Below are 15,313 nucleotides of genomic sequence, written 5' to 3'. Positions count from 1 at the left end.
CGTACCACTTTTGCTACAGTATTCTGACTGATAAGTAAAGCTTTGCTGTGTAAATAAATTATTTTATTTCTCAGATCTTGTGATATTTCTCCCCCATGTGGTGCTAACAGCATGAAATGGGAAACTGCTTTCTTGAAGTAACACCCCATTTGTAGTCAACTGTCTGCTTGGCACCTGTTTTATGAATTATGAGACTCACCAACACGTTTCAAGTCTAATTTGGGGCTTTTTGGTCTTGGCTCCAGAGACGTTCTGTGGGGTGTACTCATTTTTGCATCACCCTAATTTGAGTAAATGTTGTTCTCTAATTTATATTAATTAACCTTACTTTCATGTTATAAGTTAAACAGATGTTATATCAATTTAGTCTGGTCATCATAATGGAAATTGTTTTTGTTTTCATTGACATATTGTTTAAAGTTTAATTTTATGAAGGGGGTGTACTCATTTATGCTGAGCACTATATATATATATATATATATATATATATATATATATATATATATATATAAATACACAAACAATTGATTTAGGGAGGGCTTAAGAACATTTTAGGTCGGCTTGAAGTAACCACAGGTAAAAAAAAAAAAAATCAACAACGCATTAAGCCTCCGTTCTGAATGTGTTTGACCTGTCTGTCCACATTGGTAAGCCACACCTGCTTCAGTTGGATGTTGACACAAGTTTGATCTCTTTCATTTTCCACCGAACAACACACAACTCCCCTTGTATGCCTTCCCAAACAATTTTAGAAAGCAATGGATTCATTGTTTGTGTTTTTTGTCTTCGGAATGGCTTTCCAAGTTGATGGTAAATATTGTTTTACTCTATAACACCTCTAATAATTCTTCTATTTTTACATTGTTGTTGTTGAACAAGTACAAGGAACTTAAAGTTCCAAGAAGTATACTGTATGGTGGAAATGTAGCTTTTTATGTACAGTCAAAGGTAATATATGACTACATGTGATCTATTTTTTAGTTTTCTGCAAGTGCAAGTACATTTTGTTCAAGTAGAAGAAACCGTTTTAAAACTGCACTATAGCTGATTTTTTTCTCTCTCCAGGAAGTGAAAAGTTGATCATCGTTTCGTTTATGTTTGCATTGCAGGAACTTTATTGATTCAAGGGCCAAAGCAGATTGCCATGCATGGTGACAGTATTACACTGGAGTGCCTCTTTTCTGACAACAAATTCAATATCAGCCACGTTCGTTTTGAAACTTATTCCCAGGTGAGTTGTTTGAAGCGCTCCTCAGGCCTCCTGGCAAAGCAAACGTCCTGCCTTGAGATACGAGCTGGATTTGTTCCGTGACCACACTCAAACCTCAAATCATGCCATTGATCTCTTATGGAATATGGAAATATAGCATCCTATAATATTAAAACATTAATTGAAAACATAATTAAATAGGATGTGAAGAATTAAACAGATTATGTGCCAGGATTTAGTGCTTTGTGTGATCTGAAACTGTTACCACTTCTGGTGTGCCAGCTTTGGCCACCAGGAGGCAGTACTTCATATTACAGTCATGCAGACTCAAACGAAGAAGAATATACTTTTTTCTTCTTCTTCTACTTCTACAGTACCACTGCTCAATAAGGTGTTGTAATAGTCATTTTTTGTCGAGGGTTAATAAAATATGTCGGTGAGTATTGTTATATTATCTGTCTAAATGTGTTTTTGTGTTCAAATATTAGTTGCTTAAAGGATAGTAGATCGCGATATTGATGCTAACATTAGCATGTCAATGGTATTTTCCATTCATGCTAGCATCGAGCTAGCAGGTCTTTCTTAAACACCTTGCTGTTGTTTTTAGAAAAAATAAATAGTTGTATAAAAATATATAATGACAGCGCATATCTGGAAAAACTCGTAAGACAGGTCAGTCGTCTCTCAAGCCAATTAGAAATCGTTTTAGTTGTGGGCGTTCACCATTTGCTTTACAGGTACAGATACAAGTACAAGACAATAGCTCTCATTTAAGAGATTTTATGACGTATTATATTATTATTATTTCTTATGTATTTCCCCCCCCTCCACGTTTTCCCTGCACAGGTCATGCGGATGTGGCACACAGTGTGGCCGGGATCCTGGTGCTCCTACAACTTGAACGTGGAGCAGGTGGATGACAAGATGGTGATGCACGTTCCCCACGTCGTGCTGTTTTTCGACAGCCTCTTCCGTTGCGTATCGGACGAGCGCACGTTGAGCGCGCCGAACAGCGTTTCCGAGACGCTGTCCATCAAAGTGCACTGTGAGTGCTGCTGCTAAAAGTGCTAAAAAAAAATATGCATTCCTGTGCCTGGATCCAAACGTTTGGGTCTCAAAACTCTAGAATCTCTGGAAATTCAGAGATCGAGTTTCGTTTATACTGTATTTGCGGCTGCTCCAGCAGAAAAGAAAAACAGAAAAAAGAAAAGATCACTTCATTTAGCTCTCTCCTGTGCAAGGGACACTGGACCCCATTAATAGTTAATAACCGAAGGCATGGCGCTGTTTCAAAGCTTTTTGCATATTCAAACTCTTTCCCTCCTCAGCAGGAGATCCAATTTATCAGCGCACTTTGCGTTCCACAGCATCGGTGGCGCGGCCGCTCGGACTATCGGCGTCCTCGATCTTCTCCGTGGCCGTCCGTCCAATCGACCGGCGGCACCGCGCGATAGCCTCCCCCGGCCTCGCGGGGGGGGATCAATAAGAAGTTGAGATTAGAGAGCGGCGAGAGGACAGGGAGGACGAAGGGCTTCTATTGAGATGGAAGAGAAAAAGAGCCATTATTCACAACACTCTTTCTCAATAAGTCCATTACTGTACTATCGTTATTGATGACTCCACATTGTGAGTCACCATGAGGCTTTCTTACTTGAGTTTATCATTCTCGAAATTAGGCGTGGAAAAATATTTTGCTCTAGGGTTCTACCTATAGTGGTGAAGTGCAACCTTTAAACATAAACCAAAGACAGTTACACAGTGTGAATTTAAAACAACTGGAGCATTGCCTTTAAGTCCGCTAGCTTAATGCTAACGCTAATTACATCTACTGTATGTTGTGGTGCTTTAACCCTTCAAAAGGGATACTTGACTCACTGTGCCATTTTTAGCAGTAAAAACAAAACAAAAAAAAACAAAGACAGTTACACAGCGTGAATTTAAAACAACTGGAGCCATAGCCTTTAAGTCCGCTAGCTTAATGCTAACGCTAATTACACCTACTGTATGTTGTGGTGCTTTAACCCTTCAAAAGGGATACTTGACTCACCGTGCCATTTTTAGCAGTTAAAAAAAAAAAAAGATAACTTTATTATTTTCCATGTACAAATAGTACCTTTAAAACACATTTGTTTTCCCACTTTTAAGATGACATCACCTAACGACCAATCATGGCTCACCTGTTTTCTGGGTTTGGTCAGCAAACGGAGCCATTATTGGTCGTTACCTACTTCCTCAGCACAGCTGATGTCATCTTCAGTTGACAGCAAGTGGAACAGTTAGTTTTTAAAGGTATAAATTGTTCATGAAAAATAATCCAGTTATCACATTAATTATAGACAAAATATTATCTTCTTACTGTTGAAAATGGCTCGATGAGTCAAGTATCCCTTTAAGGCAATTAATCAAGCTAAATGTTTTTTTTATAAAGTACAATATTATGCAGTGCTAGTTTTTTTCCCTGATGAAAATATGTTTGATTGTAGATCTGGGAGATGTGCGTCTTTCCCGGGAAGGCTTCAGCAGCTCACTGCAGCTGTCGGAGGAACTTCGCGTACGGCAAGGGGACGACGTGGCGCTCACGTGCTCGTCCAGCGCCTCGGAAGAGCCCAACTACTGCTGGTACAAGGAGGTGAGCCTTGAATCGCGATTTGGCTTTTCATCAGCTTTTTAATTAAATGTAATTAAATAAATTCAAATAAATAAAATACATTGTCAAAATTATAGGTACGATTGAGCGCTTGCTAACTTATGTAATTGTTTCTGTTTACACAATCAGCACAGTCAATAAAACAACTATTACCAAAAGTTAATGCGAGAGCGCATATGAAAAGTCTACACACCCCTGTTCAAATGGCAGGTTTTTGTGACATACAAAAAGGAGACCAAACTAAATCATGAAATGTTTTTTTTCTTCACGATTAGTTAACCTGTACACTTTAATTACAGTAAAGAGCGGAATTAAGAGGGCAATGAAATGTTTTTAAATATTGATGAATGAGGAACTTTTTGTGTTAGCCTTGGTGGCTATGCCCCACTGTCGTGTGGTGTTCCACAGGGATATATTTTTTTTATATTTTTACTGCCCCTTAAGAAAGCATGGTATTTATTTTCACTGGATGACGTCCAGATATATGATGTTTGGTCCCAGTGACCGCTTCGCTTGTTCATCGCTGGGCCGTTTCCGCTTCCTCGCTGTCCATTTTTAAAACTGGTCTTAAAACACATTTTTTCCGTTTGGCTTTTGACTCAGCATGAGACTCGGCATTGTAGTGTTTTATGGTGTTTACTGCTTTTTATGTTATTAATTTAGTGTTTTGTTTTTGTATGTCTTGTTTTTACTCCATGTACGCCACTTTGTATGCAGCGATAGTTGTTTTTAAAGTGCTCTATCAATAAAGTTGAGTTGAGCTGAGAAGAAAAAAGGCCACTTGTTTTCGGTTACGGCGCACAAGGGCCCGCGCTTGAGCGCCGCCTGGCGGCTCTGTGCGCACGCCAAAGCGGCTTCTTTGCCTTTTCTCGTCATCACGCCTGGCTGATGTCAAGTGGAGCTCGCCTATTTAAAGAGGTCCGAACAAGAGCGAGGCGAAAAACAAAAGCGTTGCATTATTCAAGCGCTGCGCTGCAGGGAAACGAATGTGACACGTCGCGACAGTGAATGTGCCAAGCTGGCAAAAGTTGATGAATTGGCAGGTGCACGCCAGCTTCAAAATCAACGTCAAGAGGCCAGGCAGACAATACAAAATGTCAAATCAATACTCGTATTGATTTTGAGCGCTATGGAAGAGGGTCAAAGGTCAAGGGAGTGTCGACATCGCCATTCAAGTCTTCTTGGAGCCGCAAATACGACGGCAATGTCGAGCGAGGGGCACATTTGTGCACATGCAGCAAAAAGATTTGTCAAGTTCGTCTCTTGATTAGTTTTTTTCACGTTTCTTTACATTTTCCTCATGGAAAATAAATTTTATATTACAAGGAATTTCAATATTTAGAATGAAAAAAAATCAATACGTTAATGAAAGGTGAAATCAACTGTAAATATGCTTGCAGTTAATTAAATCAATGCTGCAACTAAAATTTATTTTCATAAAAGATGAATCTGTTGATTATTTTGTTAAAGCTTAATCAACGATTTGGATACAAAACACATTTATTAAAAGCAGGACATGCACTCGGAGAGCTAAGATTTTTTTTGGGTGGTACTAGGTGTAAACAATTTGAGAACCACTCTTATTATAAACAATACAAAGATTTTTTTTTGTGTTTAAAAAATAATTTCTAAAAAAATAAAATATGATGAATCAAACTGAAAAAATAACAATTTTAATTGAGTTTGACAAATGTTCTAAAAACTAAATAACACAAATTATGCAAGATATTTTAATAAATCAAATATGTAGGAATTAACATAATAAAATGATTCCATCTGTTGTTGATGAGGTGAGTCCAAACAAAAAAGAAAACTAATACTAGAATCAGGGATGGGCGGGTACCAATACTAGGTATTGGGTACTCTTGGAGGCTGCCGATACCAGCCACCGATACGTAATGCAATTTGACACAATGGCCGATCATCATCTGCGTCAGAAAGTACTCAAAGTGTGAATAGTCGTACTGTTATCAGTCTAAAAAATGTGGTATCGTACATTGCTAACTAGAACCCCCCCCCCCCCCCCCCACACACACAAAAAAAAGAAGAAGAAGATGGAAATCATCGTCAGACATGTATTTGTGAGAAGGATGCTCGGCATCACGGGAAAATGTTCACTTTTCACATAGTCAGCCATGTTAGCGAGCTTGTTAAGGGTCAACCCTCTGCCGGCGTTTCTTGTGCTTTTCCCGCTTCCGTCGATGTTGTGAATGTTGGCGTGCGGCGTTTGCGCTTCCTTGAAGCTATTCAGCACCTGCCGGCGTCCTCGCTCGCCTGTCAGCGTGACTGACAGCTCTGCGGCAACGACTGTCAGTCCCGCGGTCAACCGAGCGACGGGGAGGAGTGTCGGGCGCGTTATCTGCCTGCCGGATTTCGGGCCGTCGGGGAAGCGGCATCCCGCCGTCCCGCCGTCCCCTTTTGACGGACAGCAAAGGGTGGCCGCCGGTCATGACGGCGGGACACGGGACACAATCGGGGGGCCGCATTCTTTGCCAGCCTGCACATTTGCATACAAAATGGCGCTTTGGGCAAAGCTGGCCTGTTTATTTGTTTCTTTTCTGGCTTGGGTGGAATCCTCTTAATTGTCATGCATTCCAATTGAAATGGTTTTTGTTGGCAGGCGTGGCAGCGCCAAGGAGCCAAATCATTTGCATGGTGTAATGTCTTTTTTTTTTGCGGGGTTGTTGTGTTGCTCCTTCGCGCCACCGCCACATTTGTTTGTTTGGAGACGCCGTCTTGCAAATAGCGATGCTATTTGCGTGTCAGGATTCATCCCTTGCTCCCTTGCCATCTCATTACGCGTGGTGTCGCCCGCGCGTGTCTCCTTGTCGTTGCTGTTGTTGTTATCTCGGTTATTGACTCATGGCAATGCGGGCGCACTTTCTGTTTCTTCGGTTCATACTTTGACTAAATCGACTTTTAAGTGGTTGTTTTTAGGGTTTTCAAACCCTTTAAAGCTTGAACTATGAAATATATGAGAGAAAAAATTGATTCTTTGTAAATTTTTTGGTGATTTTGAACATTTTTTTTTTTGAAAACCAACTTCCACATATGACTTTTGGTTTGTGTCATATTTGATACATCCAGCCACAATGCTTTAAATTCGTACATTTCTAGCAGTCAAAAATAAAATAAAATCAGACATATAAAACATATTAGCATATCTAAAAATCAGAAAGAACATTTCCTACTATTAATAAGTATAGGTGTCTCTCTTTTTTTCAATTGGGCCGATCTTGCAAGGTCGCTGGAAAAGCCATCAGCTGGCCCTCTAATGGATTATCCGTGCAATGCATGTGTCAGATCATATACATCAGGGCTTTAATGGTGAAAAAAACATACTCATGAAATTGTTCAAAATGTCTTGTATTGAACCCATTTGCTCCCAAAAACATATAAATATGTTCTATTTTAAGTATTGTCAGTGTCTCAAAAACCATACTCATGAAATTGTTCAAAATGTCTTGTATTGAACCCATTTGCTCCCAAAAACATATAAATATGTTCTATTTTAAGTATTGTCAGTGTCTCAAAAACCTATTTATACGTTGTTTAAATTTTTTTTAAGTATACAGAAGGCTTTGATGCAGCCTCTGAACTGCAGAGAATGGTCGAAGCAATGGTAGTTATTACAAAAACAGCCAGCAAGTGGCAGCAGAGTATAAGAGATCAACCAGGGCCATGTTGCAAAAAGCTATTTTTCCCACTGTTTTAAACAGATTTGTGAATAATGATGAAACTTTGCCATATTCTAATGCTAATTGCTGCATTACGGAAACAGATAAAAATATTAAAAACAATTCTTGAAGGAGAGACTTCTTCTGGTAGGCGTTTTTATAGCAATAGAACACAATATTCTGTGGGCCTTGCAAAATAAGTCAAAATCCAGTCAAACAGCCGGAAGCGAAGGGGGTTGCTTCAGTCAAAATGGCGGCAAGTGATTGAATTAATGTGATGCTTTTGATGTTATAGGGTAAAGAGGGCTAAAGTGTTGTAACATGTTTTGCCATTTTAATAGTCGTTGTTCCCATAGAGCAAAAACATGTCTTGACATTTTTATTTATTTTTTATTCTAATCGACTGTAAGCATTTTATTTTCAAGCAGGCTTTCCCCCAGTGTTTTATTAGCCCGGCGGCCCACCCAGGCTCTGCTTTAGAGAGTTCAACTTTGAGCTTCCTGTTCCCTTCAGGGTGACGACTGGATTCTGCCCTCGCCCGCGATGACACTGAAGAAAGTGAGCGCCACCGATGGCGGCGTGTACACGTGCACGGCCGAACACCCCACCACGCTGCTCAACAAAACGCGCAGTTTTAACCTCGTCGTTCTGCCCGGTAAGGAAAACTCAAGTCGGGCAACATCCTCAAAAGTGATCTTGAGACATTGAAAAAAAAATAATATGAGAACTGCTATCCGTAAATTCCAACACATTATGTGAAAGATTCTGAAACAAACGTATTATCAATACCAAAATTCACTCATTCACCAAATTCAATGCGAGGTTTCATTATTGTAACGCATTATTCAATACAATACTTTTACAAGTCAACAATAGTCTAGTGGTTAAAGCAAATGACTAGTGAATGGAGACTAGGGTTCGAATCACATTTGAGTCCAACTTCAATTTTGTAATAATTACCCATCATTATTATTATAGTAAAGTATTCCACATGATGCCACATGCATTCAAACATTAGCATTTAGCTTTCAGCATTCACATGCAATTTCTCCAGAAATTGCACGTCTCGTTTGAATATTTGAACCTTTCCTGCACTCCGCCTTAAGTTCGTCAATTCATTTTCTCCGCCGTCACGAATAAACAAGCGTGGACACTTTTCCATCCGTTTTGTGTCGCAAACGTGGTGGCTGGCGTAAACGGCGCCTGAGACTCCGCAGGGACGATGAAACGCTTGATGGCCGACGAGCGTAATGAAATGTGAAAGTCGTCCGAGTCACGTCTATTGGAAGCGCGGGCGGTCTTGACGGCGGGCCGTCCCGCCGGACTGACGCTCCGTCTTTGTCCCAGCAGGCTAACGGTCTTATTTTTCACCGCCGCTAATTACATTACAACATTCCCGGCTAATCCAATTAGGGCGCCTCATCTGTCTCCATCATCTTTATCGGTGACCTGCGAGAGGACGGCAGCGCCGCGATGCGCCGGCCTTTCTTAAACGCCGTCCTCTCTCTTGCGCACTAAAAGTGTCATGAAGCTGCTGTGCGTTATTTATTATGGGCGAGATCGTACGACTGCGGCAATTGACTCGCGGGTCGCCGGCGTGCCAAAGTGTCTCCGTTCGCTTCCCCCAGAGCGCGTCTGCTAATTAAACAGGAAATCTCTCCGGGGGTGCTGATAATGATTTTTCATCCTTGAAGGGCTCCGGAATGTCACATTTTGCTACTTGTGCTGGAAAGGCGGCGGATAAAATCATTAAAAATCAGACCTGGGTGAATATTGCGTATTTTGTATTTTCCAAAATCAATCTTATAACATCATCATTTTGTTGTAAAGTTGTCATTGTAATTAATAAATGTCAAAATTCCCAAACAAAAGTAAACACAAAGGTTACGTAATCAACTTCAGTTTTTCGCCGTGGGTAAGAACCGGCTAGCCTGCAAATTGCAAAAATTGTCGCCGATTATTAAAGACGGGCGAGTATCTCTATCAGGACGATATCGGGTATCACCTGTTTTCGGAGTTTGGTCATGTGACGTCAGCCGCCAATCGACCCGCAATGAGGGTGCGCAAGTCAACCGGCTGCTATCTTCGTGTGGGAGAGGAGGCGGAAAACCGGCCTCTTCACCAACGGAACAAACGAATCACGAGCGAGTTTTAAAACAAGCCAAGCAACCGTAGGCAAGACGTCAACAGTCGCTGAAGCTCGTCCTTTATACACGAGGGTCACGTCAGCCGGAACAATGGACATATCCTTGATGAATTCTTTCTCGAGTGACGCGTGCGCGTGGGGGATTTCCGTGCTGTTTCAGCACCGCCACCTAGCGGTCGGGAGTGGGCTTGCATAGAACATATTAAAATAGATACTGTATCAATAAAGAATGACACATCAAAGAATTATCATCTGCATCAGAAAGAAATATTTTTTTTGTCATTGTGTTAAATGAAATTATATATATATATAATAAAAATATATAAAAAGTGGGATCAAACATCCCTTGCGATTACAATTGCATTGATAAAATGAAATCATAAATAAAATACATTCTGCAAATAATGGGAAGGTTTTCGCTGACTTGATGCCTCCTGCCTGCGATCCACAGAAGACGCCAGTTGGTTCGAGGCCAACACCGGCCGTTTGGTGCTGATGACTTCGTTGGTGGTCACCTGCGGCCTCTCCATGTTCGTGGCCGCGTTGAGCGTTTGCATCTACCGCAGGGGGAAGAGAACCAAGACCAAATCCATGTAAGCCACACCCGGTACCAAACGATAAAAAAGAAGTCTAAAAAAATGTTGTCGGAAAATTACAACGTTGTTCTTGTATAATTAATTCTTCGATTTTAGATTATTTTTTTTTTAAATCACAATATTGCAACTTCAGTTTTGTAATATTGCATGAGTTATTCTCATAACATTGCAATTCTTTTACTCATAAAATTAGCACAATATTTGGATTTCATTATCATACAATAAAAAAAAATATTCTAATAAAATTCTATAGATAATTATTTTCAAAACAATTCTTCTAAATTTAAGACTTTATTTACATTAAAAAAAATAAAAATTTTCACAATATTATAACGTCAGTCTTGTAATATTTATTTATTTTTGTCATTAATTAACACTTTTTTGGGGTAAAATTAGGAATTCTATTCTTGTAACATTGCAGGGTTTTTTTTTCTCACAAAATCACATCGTAAAATGTTTTTTTTCTTGTAAAATTTTAAAATTGGAAACTTTTTTTCTCATAACATTACATATCTCGTCCTCATAACATTTTAAGCATAAATTTCTAGCATTGTGTTTTTTTCACATAAAATTGATATTGTATTTTTGTACTTTCTCCTGAAATTGCATGATTTATTTGTGTTAACATTGCAACCCCCCTGCTGCACAATAATATATATATGATAGAGAATGTTTTTCTATCACGTAATAATACATAATTGTTGTAAATTCCCACTATAACATTACACTTTCTCTCATGAAATCACAGGTTTTTGGTGACAGGAAAAATTGCCTCTTCAAATTTTGACTTGAATCCTCTCACAATTTTTCTCCAACCTTGTTCTCGTTATTGACAATATTAAGACCTTATCCTCAGCTCTATTCTCGCTATCACAACTGTTCGTGTGTAAGCGCTTACGTAAGCAAACGCTGCTGCTCTCATCTTACATGGAAAAGCAAGCTTTTTTGTGCAAGTTGCCGCTTGTCCTCGTCAGTTCCCGTTTGTGTGCTTTTTTCTTTCTGTTTGCGCCGCGAGTGTGCATGCGGCGCGTGCGCGCTGCCTAGAATATATAAGTGTATCTCAGCGGGTCCGAGCGACCCGCCCGCCCCCGTCGCCGCCGCCGCCGCCGCTGACCTATTAACAGCAGCTTTAAGTCGTTGGTAGTATTTGAAGTGTAAGAAGCACCCCGACAGCGCAATATTAATGGAAGTCACGTCAGAGTTGGCCGGTGACGGCGTGTTAATTTGCGCCGTGACCCCCGCCGCCGCTGCTTTGCTCGTTGACCTCTTCTCCACATGTGCGGCAACATTTGCATTTTCATTGGAAATTGGCTGATTCATGCATAGTTATGATGCGGAAGAAAATGTCTCTTTCTTATTAAGCCTTTACATTTAAATGAATCCCTGGATAATTATTTGCATTTCTTACACTTTGATGCCGTTTTCGAAGCTTAGTTGTTCAAATTCAGTGTAAGTGGCAGTATTTGAATTCAAAATAAGTGCAAATTTGGCGGCGGACCCGCGACCCTAACAAGGACAAGCACAAAAGAAAATGCATGAATGAAATGTAAAAATAGAAAATTCGAGATTTTTTTTAGGTTAAATTTTTTTGCTACAATCAACCATCGGTGCTGAAAGTTTTCACGCAAAGAAAATTCAACTTCTCTCACGTCGTATTTGACAACAACTTAAGTTTAAATGAGGAATTATCTTCTAAAACTTTTTCGCATTGCAGCTATTTTCACATTTTTGTCCTCATAATATAATAATACTGTCTTATTAGATTTTCTATGGGCTTTAGTCTTGTAAGAGATTTTTTTTCTAAAAATAACATTGTTATGGCACTTTTTCCAGAAATTGTGTTCTTGTAATATATATAATTTTTTTGCCATAAGTCTCTTTTTCTCTATACTATATCTTTTTGCATGACTGTTTCTTCAAATTGTAATATTGCTTTTGTTGCTCTCACAATCGGACAATGAAAGTCTTGGAAAATATTTTTTCTTATAAAATTGTGACTTTTTACCCTACTATCATAATATGACATTACCTTATTCTCATAATGCATTCTTGTCAAACTTTTTTTTTGTAAGGTAATTTTTTTTGTGCAAATCAGGCCTAGTAACAAAAAAAACAAATCTCATAAAAATGATGACTTTTCCTCATTTGAACACAACTTGATGAGCCATAATTGATGGTTACCTGAGCAACTGTGATGTCATTTTCAGAGTGGCAAAATGGCCGCCCCCTGAAATGGATACAAACAGGTGGATTTTGCACAATATCAATCAGAATGTCATGTTTAGATTAGTGGGGCGTCATTGAACATAACGCAAAGAACATTTTTGACTTGACTTCCCTTTTAATAATTACGCATACAATTTTGAGACCCTCAGCCTCGAACGTTGCCTCAGGTTTTTCCAACCTTCTGATGGCGCCCGCCTGTCTTTTTTGGTTTCCATAGCGATGACAGTTCCCAGACCAAGCCCGTCTACAAGGGCAGCTCGGAAGCTCTCCACTCCAAATGCGACAAGCAGCCTCTCATCGCCGTATGACGGCAAGCAAGAAATGACAAAAGGTGGGCAATCTACTGCCTGTTTATTTATCTGCCGTCGTGGAAGGTGATGAGCGATCCGCTTTTTAGCTGTCTTAGCATCTCGCGGGTATGCACTTGAAAATCAATGTTCTCGCTTCCTCGGCTTGCCAATGTCGGAGTTTGTTGATTTCTGCGTGGATGTCTTTATCTGGTTCCCATGACAGCATTTAACACGTTGCAAGCGGCTTTTCACAACCTTTGCACTTGCCGATTGTTGATTTCATGGAGACCATTTTACGAACCCGCCCACAATGTGCATTATGAATAATAATCATGTACAATCAGGGTACAATCACACTTTGGTGAAGCACTTTTGAAGGCGTAAAGAGTAAATGTGGACTCTGAGTACAGCAAAGTCGCGTTTTTTTTTTTTTTTTACCTTCGATCGGTGAAAATCCGCGATATACAGAGTCCGTATAAAATACATTTGCTTTTTATAGTCGTACCCCTCTGACACTCATTAAACACATTTACATGTATTTTACACTTTTAACACATTGTAAAGCATTTGTTTTTGTTTTTTGAGAGCTCAGTATTGTTCATTCGGTAATTTTACCGATTTGACATGTCATCATTGTAAAGCATTTTATTGCAAGCATGAATGCACTTTTTGTAGTTTCTGCGTACATGTGCCTTCAAGAGGCGGGGCTTGAAGGGGTGGTGTGTGGTATGCTTCTGTATTTGACTGTTATCCCGGGGTTCAACAAAGAGCTGAAAATGCCTTTCTACATTGGAGCGCATTTTCATTTTATTTTGTTTGGGTATCTGAACTGTGTGAAATAATCAAGTGTGAAAAGACATAAATCACTCTAGCAAAAAAAAATGGTGAAACAGGAGCAGGTGACTTGTTACTTTTTTTTCTATAACTTAATACATTACAAAGTTGAATACAATGCAAGCCAAAGAAAACTGAACAAAAATTACGCTTGATGTATATTTAGCGAAAAATGTTGGTTGAATTCCAAATTCCTCAGCGGGCAATTAAAGCAAAAATTATAAATGGACGATATAAGGATGTCATATGTCCAATTTGATTGCTGGAATATCGTTTCTTATGTTACCCTCTAGAGGGCATATTAGCATGCTAGCCAGGGATTTGCGATTACGGGGTATGTTGCGAAATAAGCATGTTTTGTGTGAATGTTTTTTCTACTTGTTCAATAAAATTGTTTGCTTAGCACAGACTCGTGATGTTGAACATGTGACACACAAGCTGCACTTGATGGGCGGCGGCGATGACATTGCATCAGTGCACACACAGCAAGCTTTTTTCACAGCAGCGCCATCTTCTGGATATGGTGAGTCGCTGTCTCACTTGCCCCGAGTGGACTGTAATTGTGAAAACGAAAAATGAATTCCTTGATCTGCACCAAAATTGAGGAAGTAAACTACAAAATGAGAATTGGCCTACAATTGATTCGATACGATACGATTTAGTCTATGTTAATGAAATATGGCAGTACTGCCGAAAAATTCAGTAGAAATAGACTTTTGGCTACAATCCTACTAACTAACTAACTAACTAACTAACTAACTAACTAACTAACTAACTAACTAACTAACTAACTAACTAACTAACTATTGCTATTGGTGGGGTGCCACTCTTCTGCTTGTTTAATCCTCCATTAGTTAACAGTCACTTCCTGGTTCCAGCTGCCAGATAACTAACTAGTTAAATATCAGGCTACTTCCTGATCATAACTAACTGACAGACTGGCTGATGAACCAATTGTTGTGCTACTTCCTGGTTCTAGCAAGGTGTCTACCTAACTAGTGGTTGCGCTATTTGCAGAGCACCACTCTTTATAATGCATGTCCAGCCATTACCAGGTTACTTCCTGGTTCTAGCTGGTTAACTAACTAGTTAGCGGCAGGCTACTTTCTGGTTATAACTTACACACTTGACTAATGAACCAATTATTGTGCTATTCACAGAGAACCACTTTTACTTTTTTTGGGTCCATCTGTTAGTCATGCTGGTTAGCTCTTGCTAGTTAAAACAGGCTACTTCCTTGTTCTAGCACGCTGCAAGCTAGCTAGCTAACTAATGGTTGTGTTATTTGCAGAACACCACTGCATTTTGTTTGTATGTTCAGCCATTAGTAAGCATGTTACTTATTAGTTTTAACTAACTAACTAACTAACTAACTAACTAACTAACTAACTAACTAACTAACTAACTAACTAACTAACTAACAGTTATGTTTTTTGCAGTTCGTTTTTTGCCATCCCTTAGTTAGCAGGCTAATTCTGGATTCTAACCAACTGACTAACTGATTGACTGCACGGCTGACTAACTGTTACTAAAGTAACGAATAGCCCACTGAGCGTGCCACTCAAAGTGAGCATTATTATTTTGGTGCAGGCAGCATCGTTCCTCAGTCTCGCGTATCGGATGTTATTAGATGTGTGCGCAAGTGTAGCTAATGGAAAGTCGCACATAAATAGTCTGGGTGCAAATA

The 15,313-nt window shown here is 39.6% G+C and overlaps 1 protein-coding gene across 2 annotated transcripts; it reads left to right on the top strand.

Annotated features, from left to right (window-relative positions):
* Window positions 1–659: 659 nt before the first annotated feature.
* LOC147172993 (uncharacterized) lies at window positions 660–14,035 on the top strand. Of its 2 annotated transcripts, XM_086077400.1 has the most exons (7): window positions 660–810; window positions 1,110–1,231; window positions 2,057–2,255; window positions 3,694–3,839; window positions 8,048–8,189; window positions 10,132–10,273; window positions 12,720–14,035. In XM_086077400.1, the coding sequence occupies exons 1-7, from the start codon at window positions 759–761 to the stop codon at window positions 12,808–12,810; spliced, it is 894 nt and encodes a 297-aa protein (XP_085933526.1). In that variant the 5' UTR covers window positions 660–758; the 3' UTR covers window positions 12,811–14,035. The 2 variants fall into 2 exon arrangements, with proteins under 2 accessions (XP_085933526.1, XP_085933527.1); XM_086077401.1 differs by lacking the exons at window positions 660–810; window positions 1,110–1,231 and adding an exon at window positions 1,556–1,646.
* Window positions 14,036–15,313: the final 1,278 nt, after the last annotated feature.

This window comes from Leptonotus elevatus, chromosome 6, assembly GCF_054856555.1.
Source record: "Leptonotus elevatus isolate MCC_2025b chromosome 6, RoL_Lele_1.0, whole genome shotgun sequence".
NCBI classification, from domain to species: Eukaryota; Metazoa; Chordata; class Actinopteri; order Syngnathiformes; family Syngnathidae; genus Leptonotus; species Leptonotus elevatus.
The sequence above is the reverse complement of the archived record's forward strand: the minus strand, read 5'-3'. Positions and strand labels throughout refer to the sequence as shown.

Coding starts and splice junctions, on each gene's coding strand:
- LOC147172993 (XM_086077400.1), top strand. CDS start 759: ATGGATTCATTGTTTGTGTTTTTTGTCTTCGGAATGGCTTTCCAAGTT. Junction 8,190..10,131: donor TAACCTCGTCGTTCTGCCCG/GTAAGGAAAACT, acceptor TGCGATCCACAG/AAGACGCCAGTTGGTTCGAG. Junction 10,274..12,719: donor AGAACCAAGACCAAATCCAT/GTAAGCCACACC, acceptor TGGTTTCCATAG/CGATGACAGTTCCCAGACCA.